At 45.1% G+C, this 13207-nt stretch overlaps 1 protein-coding gene across 5 annotated transcripts in view; it reads right to left on the minus strand.

Moving 5' to 3' along the window:
- Window positions 1-11377, minus strand: part of SUFU (SUFU negative regulator of hedgehog signaling) — a 105783-nt gene extending 94406 nt beyond the window's left edge. For 2 of the 5 annotated variants that reach the window (XR_003508978.1, XM_027529556.1), the window contains exons 1-2: window positions 10984-11359; window positions 6176-6310 (exon numbers count right to left, since the gene is read on the minus strand). Coding sequence is in view for 4 of the 5 variants with exons in the window: in XM_027529556.1 (XP_027385357.1) it covers window positions 6176-6310; window positions 10984-11165 (317 nt within the window). In the remaining variant the exon portion in view is untranslated. Of the gene's footprint in view, window positions 1-6175; window positions 6311-10983 lie in introns of all 5 variants that reach the window. The other 3 variants (XM_027529557.1, XM_027529555.1, XM_027529558.1) reach the window with 3 other exon arrangements.
- Window positions 11378-13207: the final 1830 nt, after the last annotated feature.

Here is a 13207-nt window from a genome sequence, read left to right on the forward strand (position 1 = left end):
GAAATTCCCACGGAGAGGGGTGCTGAAGCCACTTCTTCCACAGCCCTGCAAAGCCCCACATTCCAGTCCGCAGCTGCCTGGCCACAAAAAGAAGAGCCAGAGCTGCAGGCTTCCGACAGGCATTTGGCAGCTGAAGCTCAGCTGTCTCACACCTCTCAAGCTGGGAGGGTTGGGGGTGGGGGGACCAGGACAGTCTTGGCCACTGAAATCAGCTGGGGGTGGCCTTAGGGTTCCTAGAAAAGCACGTCCATCTCCCATGTGGCTGCCCCGAGGTGGAACTTGTTCCAGCTCTCCAACTTTAGAAACAGCCTCTTGAGAACCTTTTAATTCAAACAAGTGCTCTCTTGTCCTGTTTTTTTAGTGAATGTGAACGGGGAAAGAACTTGGAGGGAACTGGCCAACCCAGGGCTCATCCAATCAGTTTGCTGTTCACCCCTCTCAGGGCTACCAGGGTTCAGCTCCCCTCTTGCTCACTGAAGAAAGCCTGCCAGGAGCAAGAAGAAACCCAGGGGACCCCCACCCCCTGGGCTTCTGCCTATTCTGTCCCTGTCCTCCATAAGCTATGAGGATAAAATAAGACCTTAATGGGAAGAGGTACACAGTAGGCATTTAATAAATGTCGTTGACTGATTAAAATGGAAAAGCAATACAGAACAATAGCTAAGAACACAGGCTTTGGGGTTGCTAGAACTGATTACTAATTTACTACATGTGCAATAAGTTCTCTAAGTGTAAATTTCTATATCTATGAGCAAGAGGTAATAAGAATTCCTTATGTCATATAATTACTATAAGGATAATACAAAGAACTTAGCACTACTCTAGAATATAGTCAAAACTAAAAAGAAAAAAAAGTTTGCTTATATTATTACCTTAAAGACAAACAATGCCTTGTACATATTCCTTTCTCCCCAGTCAGGAGAGAACACACAGAACATTTTAATTTTTTACTTTTCACACTTTTGTAAAAAAATTGAAGTAGAGTTGATTTACATTGTTGTGTTAGTTTCTGGTGGGCAGCAAAGTGATTCAGTCATACACATATATTCTTTTTCATTATGGTTTATTACAGGATATTGAATATAGTTCCCTGAGCTATACAGCAGGACCTTGTTACACAGAACATTTTAGATGTAAGGAGACCCTGCTGCTAACAGGTCAGGAGACATTAACTTGCTGTAGTCTTTGGTAGGCTACTGTACTTTCTCAATTGCACAATTAAGAGAGAGGGACTAAATCAGTGTTTCCCATTTGTCTGTGACTAAATAATACTTTTTTAAAAAATTCTTTTCTCAATTGTCTTTCAACTTTTCTAATCATACCTATGGCCAGGTTCAATTTGGTGTTCAGTTCAGTTCAGTAGCTCAGTCGTGTCTGACTCTTTGCAACCCCATGAATTGCAGCATGCCAGGCCTCCCTGTCCATCACCAACTCCTGGAGTTCACTCAAACTCATGTCCATTGAGTCGGTGATGCCATCCAGCCATCTCATCCTCTGCCGTCCCCTTTTCCTCCTGCCCCCAATCCCTCCCAGCATCAGGGTCTTTTCCAATGAGTCAACTCTTCACATGAGGTGGCCAAAGTATTGGAGTTTCAGCTTTAGCATCAGTCCTTCCAATGAACACCCAGGACTGATCTCCTTTAGGATGGCCTGGTTGGATCTCCTTGCAGTCCAAGGGACTCTCAAGAGTCTTCTCCAACACCACAGTTCAAAAGCATCAATTCTTCAGCACTCAGCTTTCTTCACAGTCCAACTCTCACATCCATACATGACCACAGGAAAAACCATAGCCTTGACTAGATGGACCTTTGTTGGCAAAGTAATATCTCTGCTTTTTAATGTGCTATCTAAGTTTGTCATAACTTTCCTTCCAAGGAGTAAGCATCTTTTAATTTCATGGCTGCAATCACCATCTGCAGTGATTTTGGAGCCCAAAAAAATAAAGTCTGACACTGTTTCCACATCTATTTCCCATGAAGTGATGGGACCAGATGCCATGATCTTCATTTTCTGAATGTTGAGCTTTAAGCCAACTTTTTCACTCTCCTCTTTCACTTTCATCAAGAGGCTTTTTAGCTCCTCTTCACTTTCTGCCATAATACTTCACTCATACTTACTAATCTCTTGGACAGAGAAAGCTGACCTCAGGCTTAGACTCTTCTCTGACAGGCCAGAATTGAGCTAGAATTTAATAACATTGCTTTGCTATCACTATGTTTACTCTAATAAGTACCTTTAAATTATAGCAAGTGCTAATGGTTTCCCATATATGGTAATGATTTAACTTTTTTTTTTTTGGCCACAGCGTGTGAGAACTTTCCCCAACCAGGGACTGAACCCATGTCCTCTGCTGTTCTAACCACTGGACCACCAAGGTAATTTAACTTTTAAAAAGATATCAGTTTTTTAAAAGGAGATTCATTTAAAGAGAACATAAAGTAGGTAATACACTATAGGTGACAAAAATTATGAAGGCAGCATATTTTGGAAATACTGGGCTAGAAGATTTTGAAAGCTCCTCTTAGTTCCCAAAGTGAATGTTTGTGCCCAAGAGTGTCAGACTGCAGATGCCCCCCAGTCCCTTCCTACAAGGTTCCTCTCCAACTTCACTTCCTCCCTGGAGCTTCTTCCAATCCAGCAGCCCGACAACAAGTCGCTTGCTCCACTGTGCTCCCAGATCATGTTCCACATCATAGATCATAGCATTTATTTATTCAGTATCTGTACATTTATCCTCCCTCTACAGCATGTACTCCTTGAGACAGGAATTTTGCCTTGGCATATTATCCTCAAGACATCTTATCCCTAAGACATCTGCGTCCAGTGCAAAATAGAACTTCAGCACGTGATGAATGCTGAATAAACGAACCGAGGCTTCTGCCCTTTTTTTCACTGAATGAGAAGTCAAAAGACAGTGTAAAAAGCCTGTTGCCAGAAATTCATTTGTTATAACTCCAATTCAACACCTCTTAGCACTTAAGTTGGGTGAGAGAACACTCACCTTTCTGAACTCAGTTTCAAGCGCTAAATTACATGAAAATTCATGAAACAGTTTTAAAGAGGGCTCTCCACATGAAATGTTTGGAAAAGCAAACTTTTCTTCAAGAAACTTACCAGGATCAAGAAGAGATCAGTCACACCAGCACAAGACCAATTACAAAGGTACTTTTGACTTCTGCAACATAGACCAGAACTCAGTAAATATCTAAGAACGTCCCTCCCATGTCCTTCCAATGACAGGTCTTAATACCAGAAAATCCTAAGCTTGAATGGTAAGATAAAAGCCCAAAGGGAGGTCTCACCATTGTCATGAATGACATCTGAATATCAAAGTGTTTTATCACATAGAAATGACACATATATACAAGGGTACTGCTGAACAAAGAAAGGCCCTTTTTCAAATTGAGAGGTTGCCTTTCCTCAAACATAGAACCTTCTCAATTATGTTCTTCATGTCACCCGGGCCTTGGACTCATGTCTCAGTGGCGCGTAGACTGTAAGAATATTTAGGTCACATAGAAAACCGTATTTTTTTTAACTGGAATAAATCTGTCAACAAAAAGGTACAGGCTAGCGGCACTAAATATCCTCTGCAGGTTCTTATTAAAAATATAAATTAAAGTCCAGCACAGTCCGTTTACTCCCGCATCTGTTTGCTATTCTATCTCCATTATTATTAATGTAATGCAGGGTCTTGATTCAAGCAAGATTAATTCCCTGTTCCCAAAGCCTTCTGCTGACACTGCAATGAATATGTCTGGAAGGCTATAAAGGGCAGGCCCAGGCATTGCTCCCAACACGTGATCAATGAGGAGATGGGGCCTGGGCCTCTAAGCTTAACAAGAGTGAAGAGGAAGTTGAGTTGAGCCTGTGATCAGAGAGGTGGTATAGCCCAGTGGTTAAGAGCTCAGACTCTGAACAGCTCAAGTCAATCCTAGCTCTTTTATAGCCTAGATGTGTGACTTTTGACAATTCATTCAACCCCTCCAGGGACTCAGTTTCCTCATGTACCAAACAGAGATAACAAAAAGACCTGATAAGATTGTAAAGCATTCGACACAATGATATGAAACACAGTAAGAACTAAAACAAAGCAAAAAAAAAAAAAAAGAATATTATCTTCTTTTTCAGAATCATCTCCAGAATCAGCCTCTTATGCTGATGCAGGGCAGGAAGAGCCTGGCTACTCTTTCAATTTATACACACTAAGCAGCCACCACCAAGATACCAGAAAGATGGCAATAAAAAGATAATATGCAAGGCAAAAAATAGGAAAAGATATAATAGAAATCGGCTCTTGCTTAACCATACTAATAAGGGGGAGGGAAAACTACATTAAAATTGAAGAACCCTTCCCTCAAAAGATGGAAACATTTTTTTTATTATACATTATTTTAAAATTATTAGGGAACATGATATAATTGTTTAAGAGGCAATGGAGTATAGTCATTAAGAGTACTGCCTGACTGCCTGTGTTAGAATCCTGGTTTCAGCACTTCCAATCTGTGTGACCTTAAGCAAATTATAGAATCTCTTTGTGTCTCAGTTTCCTCAACAGTAAAATGGGGCAAATATCAGAACCTACCAGTATTTTAGGGTTGTGGTGAAAATTAGTTAATATATATACATATAAAGTGATTAGAAGAGTACTTGGCTCATATTAATAGTTAATGCTCAACAACTATTGAAGTGAAGTGAAGTGAAGTGAAGTAGCTCAGTCGTGTCCGACTCTTTGCAACCCCATGGCCTGTAGCCTACCAGGCTCCTCTGTCCATGGGATTTTCCAGGCAATAGTCCTGGAGTGGATTGCCATTTCCTTCTCCAAACAACTATTAGGTTTTATTATTTTGTTGCTGCTATTTTTTTCAGTTGATGATGTTTAACTTAATAGTAAAATGTATTTAAATTCAGTGATTAGACAGGGAAGTAGGGGAGGCAGGTAGGATTGAGAAGTGTCACAGGGCAGCAAATGGAAGATAGACTAGGATAAAAAATGTACTGCAGCTGATCTGAGCACAGATAACTGGAGGTAAAAAGGAAGTAGGTAAGATCCACAGAGGAACAGAGATGTACATATTCATGATAAAGCAAGTAGAATAAAATCTTAATGGTAGAATCCAGGTAGTGGTATATGATTGTTCACCGTAAAACTATTTCAACTTTGCTTCTTTTAAAATTTTTATAATAATCTAGAGGGGGGAAAAGGAAGTAGACCTAGAGGAATCAACTCAACTTTTGGGTCACAGCTATGCTGCCTGTACTCTGAGCTCAAACATCACAACAAGCTTGAAGAAACAGTTTTGGAATTCTCTCTCATCATTGACACTCTTCTGCACCAGATGAGTAGAGCTCAGGTCCTGATCTGGACCACATCAGCACAAGTAGCTACAGGCAGAGGGCAGAAACCCAGATGTTCCACGTGAGAAATGCCAAACTCAAGGGACTATGACGTGATCCTCTCTGCTCAGGAAAACTTTGCTAGGGAAATTAAAATAGAGGAAGTCTTGTGCAGGCTTCAGAAACAGGAGAGTGGACCTCTGACCTGCTTCTGACCTGCATGGACACTGCCCAGGTTCCAAGCAACAGGCACAGTCAGTCAGGTGGCACTTTAGGTAGAAAGGGAGTGGGTCTCGGATCTCGTAAGCCCCTAAAGGCCTAGCAGCCCCCCGGGGTCTAAGAAGTCTTGTGACTCACAAGGTGAAACAAACACCACTGTAAAAGTTAAATCAGAGCTGCCTTTTTGCGCGCAAACTGATGATGATATCAGTTTGCGGTCTGGGATTATAAGCGGGAGCCCCCAAAAGTGCAATATGAAGCCTCACCCATGGGGTGGATGCACTGCTCAGTACCCTTTCCCAATTGGGACTCCAGATTGCTATCATTCAGGACTTCCCAGAACTGTTCAAGTCTGGATGTTGTTGTCGGCTTAATTTGGTGATGTACTTGCTGTTACTTCTCTCTATTGTTTTTATTTCTTTTCCTTCTAATGACTGTATATTGAAATTAAGTTAATCTATTAAAAGTTGAAATTATTTATTTGTATGTAATGAGTGGTTTCTTTTGTTAACGAATCCTTCAAACCTAAAATGAAAGTAAAACTCCCAGCAAAACAAAACTCAGAAATAAGGCTCAAGGCTAGGGAAGAGGGAGATAGAAGGCAAGAGCACACACTCACTCATGGACTCTGTTGTCGCCATAGAGATCGCTCAGGCCAAAGCTGATGTAGTGCCAGTGCTCAGGGATGTTGGCAGAGGGGCTCCCCACATTCCTGTACATGCTAACATAATCCAAGGGGTCTGGGCCACCCAACCTGCAAAAGACAAAACACAGGGATGTCAGCGTAAACCTTAAAGCAGACAATGTGAAGCTAAAGGGCTCTGCCTTACAAACCTACAGGCCCCATCCTGGATGAATCTGGGGTAAAAGAGAACTAAAGGGAGGGCCACACCTCTCTAGGGTAAGACCAAAGGATGGGCAGCTGAAGGTAGCCCAGCTCCACAAGCACAAGAGGCTCCCTTCTCCTATCTCAGGTAGAACCTCTTTTAGAAATAAAACAGACTGATTGCTCCCTTTGACTTCCTTCTGTTTCAAGTTACCAACCCCAAGTGGGATTGGCAGGGATTCTCTCTCTTCCATGGTGCCTGTAAACACGCCAAGCTTCAAGGCAAGAAGTGCATCAGTCAATCAATGCGCCTCTGTTGAAAGACCATCCTGAGCATCTCCAATGGGCATTGTTACTGGAAGCAGAGGCTCGGCTCCACTCCTGCCTCTTAGAGAGCTAATTCCTGAAAGACCATATTGTACCCTATGTTAATTATAGTTTGTTCTAAACAGACCCAATGCCTCCAGACCCCAGCCTGAACATCCCAGACCAAAGCTGGTCTTTTATCATGCAAGTGACAAAGGCCAAACTTAGGCTAGCTTAGCTCTGCACAGAGAACTGCAGCAGGAGCCCGGCTGAGCGCTGTGAGGTCTTGCAACTGCAAGATGATCCCGGGAGACGGCTGCCTGAAAGGTAGAGCTGGAACATTAAATGATTCAGGGCCTCTGAGGACCACATTAGACTTCCCCATAATTCCAACAGAGAGGCAGCTGAGGAAGAGATTCAGTCATTAGCTCACTCTGAGGATTTAATTCAAGAAGGGGTCCCTTTAGCTGAGTAATTAGTGATCTTTTTAAAAGAATCCTGCTTTTCTTCAGAATGGAGAGGGAAATGTGGTAGAGTCGAGAGACAGACTAAATGGAAACCATTAGCACAAGGAAGTCTGCATTGAGCCCCCAAACCCTGTACTTGAGGTGCCTTGGACATCGGACGGTTCCACAGACTGCAAAAACTTTGCTTGACCCTGGGACAAGGATGGGGTACACTTGGCATTGGGGATTATACGCTGAAAGAACACAACCAACCAAATAAAAGATGTTACACGTATGTGATCCCAGCAAACATGCCAGTAACACTTTTAAAACCAGTAGGTTTGGTTTCACCCTCTTTTGCCAGGACATTATTTGCCTTTGCAGAAGTCCTTATTCTCTGCTGGGAAATGCTAAGTTATTTATAGGACTTACAAGAAAGTCGCTACAAATAGCTTAGAATCTCAACGGAGTGGATTAGGAAAAGGGATAAATCTCCATGGCTTTCCTTAACTCTGCTTTTGCCAAGTTAGTCACTCAGTCATGTCTGACTCTATGCAACCCCATGAAATGTAGCATACCAGGCTCCTCTGTCCGTGGAGTTCTCCAGGCACAAATACTGGAGTGAGTGGGTAAATCACTCGACTAATTCCACAATCATTTGGATTTAGAAAAGTTTGTTGGGGAAAAGAAGAAAGAAAGGGTGGCTACCCCTGCAAGGACCTCATGATAACTGCAGAGCCCTGGAACAGGTGGGAATGATTACAGGCTCCATATCTGCTCTAGTCTCCCTGCTGCCGAGTCCCAGTCCTGCCCGTCCTTCAGCCTAGGTCCCTCCAGAAACAAGGGGCAAAATTGTGTCCACTCTTCTGTGCTCCCCATCTACCACAACCCTGACAGCCCTGGCCAAGTCTCCCAAAGGGCATTTCATCAAAGAGAGAGGCTTTACCTCAAAACTCCATCTGCAGAAAAGGACCGACAGTCAGACAAAATTAGCCTTTTCTCTAAGTACATAGTGTTCTGTTCTACTCACTCGGAGACCTGATAGGAAGCAGATGAGTACGTGGAAAATCATCATATTTTGCACTTGGAAAAAGATGCTATCCCAGGACCCAGATCATCCCTCAGTGTAAGTCCCTGAACACCTGACTTCACAGGGAAGTTGCCAGAGTGACCCAAGGCACTGGCTCTACTTCAGCTCCCTGACCAGTAAAGCCTCAGCTTTCAGCCATGATGTCCCGGTTAGCTAGGGACTACTAGTCAAGAAAGTCATCCTTCTGTCACAAGAAAAAAGAATCTCAACATACCCTGGGCCACAGCCAAACTGAGGCAGCCTCAGTCAGTCATCCTGCTATGAAAATTGAAGAGGGCTTATAGGATCCTAAATGTGAAGGTTTATCAGTGAACCACTTTCAGGACTTAATTATGCAACCCCTTCTGAATCTTAGAAAGAACCAGTCCCTGGGCTGTTTCTTCTCATTTATTTCTGCATCCAGGCAGCATTTCTAATTTCACAAAGTGCTGTACAATCATCTTTATTCATCATTAGATGCTGGCCCATCTTTTAAGATAAGTCCTGACCTGGCTAACAAACTTGCAGCAAGATGGGAAAAAAGGTTCACAGGGAGATGGAGGAAAAATTAGATTCCCAAACCAGTCTTAGTCCTTTGCATGTGTTCAATACCTTTTTCTTTTTTGCCACACCTCATGGTTTGTAGAACTTCCCCAACCAGGAATCGAACCCATACCCCCTGCAGTGGAAGCACAGAGTCTTAACCACTGGACCATCAGGGAAGCCCATGTTCAATCCCTTTTACAACTCTATCCTTTATGTCCACTTGGGTGACATAATAACAGTGGCCCAAGTCTGAGAGGGGATTTCTCCTTATACTCAAACAAGGCCTGAACAAACAGCATGGCAGAGGCAGGTCCCCTTTTTCTCACGAAGTATGCCAATAGAGTCCATCACTGTACATATTTAAATATAGTGGTACAAACCAACAAAGACCTACTGTATAGCACATGGAACTCTGCTCAATGTTATGTGGCAGTCTGGAGGGGAGAGGAACTCGGGGGAGAATGGCTATATGTGTATGTAAGGCTGAGTCCCTTCACTGTTCACCTGACTCTATCACAAACATTGTTAATTGGCTATACCCCAATACAAAATAAAAAGTTTACGTACTGAAAGGAAATTATACCAGATGGCAATAAGTCAAGAAAAAGAAGTAAATGGTAAAAGAATGACAAAAATGAAATAAAATTGCCATAATTTGTAGATGAAAATAAATAAAAAGTTTAAAATGGGTGATTAAGTTATCAAGAGCTGCTTTTTACTCAGAAGACCTCTTCAAAAACTCCTCTCAACCAAAGAACACCGTGCCTGCCAGAGAGATCTGTACTGCTGGCCACACCTCCTCCTGGCTACCAGACAGAGGCAGGCTGCTCCTGCCGCTCTCCCCACGGAGCAGGTGGCTGCTCCCCAGGCCCTTCACACTGTCAGCCTCTCTACATCCTCCCACAGACATAGGGAGCTGGCCTCCGCCCTAGGCAACCCAGCTCCTGCCATCTCCAGAAGAAGTGGTTGTCATGGAGGGAAAAGACTCAGCCCTAAAGAAAGGTAACCAGTAAAGACATCCACTCTACTCATTCCCCCTTCGGGGGTACCTCCCCTTTGGTCACACCCCAAGTGGCTGCCTTGAACAGTCTTTCAGGAGCCAATGAAGGGGTTCATCTAATACAGTGCCTGCATGAAACTGGTTTTGTACAGATTCAACTAGTTTCTCAGTCAACTTTTAGTTCAGAAAGACCATGAAGAAGAGTCCCCATAACAGAGGTGGCACGAAGAAACGGGTTGCAAAAAGAATGGGAAACTAGAAAAGACCATTCCTTCCCCAGGGGCAGTCGATGTGTACATAGGTCTGGTCTTAACAGAGTTACTTGGGGATTACTCTCAGCTCCCCTGAGGAACTGTTGCCTACATCTGGGTGCTCCAGACCACAAAGTTCCTCTTAATATCTCACTGAAGGATCCTCCCCGTCCAAATTCCACATCTTCATCGTTTACGGCAGCCTCCTTCAATCCTGAGCCAAACCATGGATCTCCCTGACCCAGCCTGCCCCTGTTCTAGCCAGTGACCTAGACCAAAGCAGCCGCGGAGCCAGAGGAAGCTCTGCATGGAGAAAGAGAACTGTGCAGAGTAAGCAGAAAATTGATCGGGAGAAGCTGCTCCATCAAACTTCAAACGCAAAAGCACTGCACTGATATGAATGTCTTAGCTCATCCGGAAGGTATCAAAATGAGACCTCCCCCTCATCCCTTCACAAGCTCAACGCTCACATCCTAACCCACAGACCCACACCCGCCCCTACCCTGTGCAGTCCCGTGCCCTCCGAGCTCCTCCGGCCGCGCGGCTCCAAAGCCTTCTCAGATGCTCCTCAGGCTCCGCCTCGCCTCCCCCATCTCACTTCAGCCGCCCCCCTTCGGCTTCCCCGCGCCCACTTATGACCCCCTCCAGGCGCCCCCTCCTTTCACCACGTTTACAGTTCCCTCTCTCCAACCGTCGCCCCCTCAGCTTCTACCGACACCCCCAATTCACTCCATTCTTCTAATGCCAGTTAACCCTTCATCCTCCCCTCCCTTGCTAACCCTTCGCTACCCACAGGCTTCGTTAACCCCTTTGTCCCCATTCCTAACTTGAGCCTTAACTTCTTCCCTCACAGCAGGAAGCCCTCTTCCAAGTGCTTTAACCATTCTCCTTTCCCCTCCAATTCCCTGGCAAATTACTTCGCCCCCGGCGCTTTAACCCTTCTCAGCCCGCCCCTGTCGGTCTCCGCGCGGCCCAAGACGTACCAGTACTTGACGATAGCGGTAACCTGGAGCGGGTTCGGCTGGTCTGGGTACAGGCGGCGGCACTCTCCGTAGATGGCGTGCAGTCCTGGGGGGAAGAGCGAGGCGAAGGCCGGAGGGGCAGTAGGGCCAGGGGCCGGGGGCGCGGTGGGGCCGGGGGCGCCGCTAGGCCGCAACTCCGCCATCGGGGCGCGTAGGGTGCTGGGGGGACCGGGGAGGGCAGACGAGGGGGAGAGCACTGACGCGCCAGCAGGCGAACTCCTTGGGTGCGACTCCCGGAGGCGATGGGGGCTGCAGCGAGGTCTAGGCTCCGCGCCTGCGCAAGGCGCACTGTCCGCCCAGGCCGTCGCCGTGGTGGAGACGGCCAGAGGGTGCCTCGGGGGCCGCGGGGCGCTCAGGGGGCGGGGTGCCGGCGCGCCCTATTCCGGTTCCATTGGCTAATGTCTGTGCCAGTCACAGGTAGGGAAGGCATGACTTGACAATAGGTCCCTCCTCCGTCTCCCAGAGTTGTGGGGGTGTTCCAAGGCTCTTCGCTTCCCCCTAGCGTTAGGAGGAGCCCAGGATTAAATAGAGATACTGGGACATCCTCTGAGGTGCTAGGGACCCAAGAAAGCTTTGGGAAGTGCGCCGACAAAAAGCATGTCACTGTTATGCTAACACGGTGCTCAGAAGGATTTGTTTAATTAATTTATTTCAGAAGGATTTAAACATAAATGTGACAATGGATTGCTTCCTTCGTCCATGTAGCATTAAAAACGGAATTTTTTAGTTTCTAAGGCACCGGGTTGGAAATTATTTTTCTGCCTGCAATAACTTTACTTATAGTAATGTCTTCCACTCAAATAATCTTGAAATTTCAAGAGAAAGGGATAGAAGAGAGTCCTGACTACTGGCTATTAACTAAAGGTCCCCACAACATGAAGGAAAGGACGAAATAATTTATTAGAGAAAAATGCACTGGGCTCCTTAGAAAGCAGTAACACATAATCTCTCTTAAATTCCATTTTCTCATTCATCAGTGTCATTTCTAGCTCCCCATGAAAATTAAAGGTATACTAGAGCAGTTCCTGGGCTTCCCTCACAGCTTAGTCGGTAAAGAATCTGCCTGCAGTGCAGGAGACCTGGGTTTGATCCCTGGGTCGGGAAGATCCTGTGGCGAAGAAAATGGCAACCAACTCCAGTATTCTTGCCTGGAGAATCCCATGGACAGAGGATCCTGGCAAGCTACAAATCCATGGGGTCACAAGAGTAGGACACGACTTAGTGACTAAAGAGAGAGAGAGAGAGAACAGTTCCTGAAGCTATTAGATGAACGATGTTTTAATGACCAAAAGATCATCTATACCAGTAGTTCCAAATGTCAGTCTTCAGAACAATACTAGTATGTTGCCAAGTTTACACCTTTCCAGGAAAAAATGAGAAAATCAACCAAAAATATTTTGTTGATTATTTCCAGTATTTTGGCCACCCGATGTGAAGAACTGACTCATTGGAAAAGACCCTGATGCTGGGAAAGATTGAAGGCGGGAGGAGAAGGGGACGACAGAGGATGAGATGTTTGGAGGCTTCACTGACTCAATGGACATGAGTTTGAGTAAGCTCCAGGAGTTGGTGATGGAAAGGGAAGCCTGGCATGCTGCAGTCCATGGGGTCGCAAAGAGGCGGACACAACTGAGCTGAACTGAACAAAAATATACCTTTTTTTTTTTAAAAGCAAGCTTTATGCAATATACTTTCCTTTGTTCTAGGAACATGTACCTCACCTGTATGTATACTAAAATTTCCTTTTATTAGACTAAGAAGGTGGTTCAGTTCAGTTCAGTTCAGTTCAGCCGCTCAGTCGTGTCCAACTCTTTGCGACCCCATGAACTGCAGCACGCCAGGCCTCCCTGTCCATCACCAACTCCTGGAGTTCACTCAAACTCATGTCCATTGAGGCAGTGATGCCATCCAACCATCTCATCCTCTGTCATCCCCTTCTCCTCCTGCCCTCAATCTTTCCCAGCATCAGGGTCTTTTCAAATGAGTCAGCTCTTTGCATCAGGTGGCCAAAGTATTGGAGTTTCAGCTTCAAAATCAGTCCTACCAATGAACACCCAGGACTGATCTCCTTTAGGATGGCCTGGTTGGATCTCCTTGCAGTCCAAGGGACTCTCAAGAGTCTTCTCCAACACCACAGTTCAAAAGCATCAATTCTTCGGCACTCAGCTTTCTTTATGGTTCAACT

Source organism: Bos indicus x Bos taurus, chromosome 26 (genome assembly GCF_003369695.1).
Source record: "Bos indicus x Bos taurus breed Angus x Brahman F1 hybrid chromosome 26, Bos_hybrid_MaternalHap_v2.0, whole genome shotgun sequence".
In the NCBI taxonomy this organism is placed as follows: Eukaryota; Metazoa; Chordata; class Mammalia; order Artiodactyla; family Bovidae; genus Bos; species Bos indicus x Bos taurus.